The 2,500-nt window shown below is 33.6% G+C and overlaps 1 protein-coding gene across 7 annotated transcripts in view; it reads left to right on the top strand.

Annotated features, from left to right (window-relative positions):
- PPP1R12A (protein phosphatase 1 regulatory subunit 12A) overlaps positions 1 to 2,500 on the top strand; it is a 152,930-nt gene that overhangs the window by 82,163 nt on the left and 68,267 nt on the right. For all 7 annotated transcript variants that reach the window (XR_002828035.1, XR_002828036.1, XM_006083959.2 and 4 more), the window contains exon 4: positions 1,910 to 2,069. Coding sequence is in view for 5 of the 7 variants with exons in the window: in XM_006083959.2 (XP_006084021.1) it covers positions 1,910 to 2,069 (160 nt within the window). In the remaining 2 variants the exon portion in view is untranslated. The remainder of the gene's footprint in view (positions 1 to 1,909; positions 2,070 to 2,500) is intronic.

The following is a 2,500-nucleotide window of genomic DNA, read 5'->3' as shown; positions in this document are numbered from 1 at the left end:
GGTGGGTTGGCCGGGGGAAAGGCCACAGGGTGGTGGCTGGGCCAATCGGGCAGGGCGGCTTGAGGGAGGGGCCCCAGGAGGTTGGCCTGCCGGCCCCACCCCCGATCTGGGCGGTTCGCTGGCCTCAGTGGGCGTAATAGCAACTGGTCGTTACAGTGTTACAGTCACTGGCTTTTTATATATATAGATTAAGTCATTTGCCTCATCTTGACCTCTTTTCTGTTCTCCATACTCAGATATCCACCTGACTACTTGATATCTCCAATTAAATTTCTATTGGGGCATCTCAAACTTTAAATTGTTCATATTAAAAACTTAGGTTTTCAAATTGCTCAGTCTAAAAACCTTTGCTTTATCCTTGACTTCTCTTTTTCTCCTACATCCAAACTAACAACAAATTTCATCAGTTTTATTGAAGAACCCAAAATCTAACCTCTTTACTAACTTCACTGCTACCACCCTGGTTTTAGTAACTGTAACCTTTTCCCTGGATTATTGCAGTAATTTTCTAATTAATACTTCATTTTCTACTCTTAACTTTCTAATTTAAGTGGTCCTCTTAAGTTATATTGTATCACCCTGCTCATTGTAGATACCCTGATTTTTCTAATCAAAAGATCATTCTTAGTAAGTTTCTGTCTCAGAGCCTATTACTACTTCCCTCTGCTTGAAATGTTCTCCCATATTGTAGTATAGCTGTCACTCACTTCTTTTCTTGCTCCAAATACCACCTTATCAAAGAGACTGTTCTTTACCAACTCATATGAGATAACACCTCTTTCTATTTACCCTCTGTCCTTCTGTTCTGCTTTATTTTTCTTCCCAGATGTATCATCTTCTGCCACATAAATTCACTTCTATACCCATAGGAACTTATAAAGTAGCCAACATATAGTAGACACTCAGTACATATTGAATGGATGGATGGATGAAAAATCCTGAACAGATAGTTGGATACATATATGTTGATTTATAGGCGATATCTTAACTGAGGGGATGTATGTTTGTGTTGTGTGTGATTTTATACTTATTTATTGACTCTATTCATTTAGTAAACATTTACTTATTGATCCCTTTTACTTTGTATCAGGCACTCATCCACCTCATCCACACAGTGGGGATAAAGATAAAAAAGCACTATCTTTAACTTTAATATTCTTCTCTAGTAAGATTGTTAATGCATTGTTAAATAGCCTGCAGATGAAGCCATAAGACATGAGCTCATTCATAAATTTCAGGATTATCTTTTCTATTTTACTTTTTTTCTCAGGATACTGATCTCTTTGAAGGTAAGAATAGAGTATCCTGTTCCTTTTGAGTTCTTCCCACTCTTACTATCTCAACCTAGCACAGTGCTTAGTAAAGTCTTTTAAATTAATGAATATCTACATATTAAAATTATAAAACTAATACTAATGGTATGGACAATGTAGGTATGTTGGAAAAGGAAAGGTGTTTGTTAGACAGATAATCTGTTTTAAGGTCTGGTAAATTTTAGATGAAGACAGCACCTCCAAGTTGAAGTGTTTAGTAAACTGGTTAAAGCAGTATATAGGAATATGAGGCTTAATTATATATGATTGATTAAAAAAAAATTTTTATCAAGAGATGATATACCTAGGTAAATATTGACATTTTAAAAACAAAAGGAAAAATCAGAAAAGTTAAAAAGAGAGCCAAAATAATATTGTGGGACAAAAACTAAGTAATCAGCAGAGAAGTCTAATAAAATATCCACAGTATTCCCACATTTTTCATTTAACCAGTTTGTTATAAGCAGCCCATTTTTCAAAAATATAATTTCACTTCTAATTTTTATTTAAACCTAAAATGTTTCAGAAAATTTTATTTTCCAACATAGAAAAACATTTTATGTGAAGAAAAATAAAAACAATTTTAATTTTATCAGGTGTTGATATAGAAGCAGCTCGAAAGGAAGAAGAACGGATAATGCTAAGAGATGCAAGACAATGGCTAAATAGTGGTCATATAAATGATGTCCGGCATGCAAAATCTGGAGGTACAGCACTTCATGTTGCAGCAGCTAAAGGCTATACAGAAGTTTTAAAGTAAGTATTACTTTTCACAGTTGTTTTCTTACTTTGATTTGTTTTCTTTAATTCGGTGTTCCTTTTCTTAAGATACCTTGCAAACATTTCAAAACAGCTTATAAAAGTTATTTAACATTCATTTACAGAAGAAAAACTACCTTGAATATTATTGCTTTGTTTCTAAAGCTTGTTGTTTCACTCTCAAATTTTTATTATTTTACATTTGTTTCTTTAGTTGCAATTTTCCAGTAAGTAAATAAGTATCAGACGACCATTATCTGTTACCTTCTGGGCTAATAAATTATTACTGTCATGTTGGGGTTCCCAGATTGGCAAACTCTGGTTTCTGAGACTAAGAACTATGTCATATGTTAACATATTTCTGTTTATATATCCTGAGAGCTTAATTCTCAAAATTCTAAGAATTCGGCTTCTATTGATATTTATTA

The sequence above is a fragment of the Myotis lucifugus genome, unplaced genomic scaffold (assembly GCF_000147115.1).
Source record: "Myotis lucifugus unplaced genomic scaffold, Myoluc2.0 scaffold_9, whole genome shotgun sequence".
Lineage (NCBI taxonomy): Eukaryota > Metazoa > Chordata > Mammalia > Chiroptera > Vespertilionidae > Myotis > Myotis lucifugus.
Note: the sequence above shows the minus strand (reverse complement) of the source record. Positions and strands in the feature narration are given on the sequence as shown.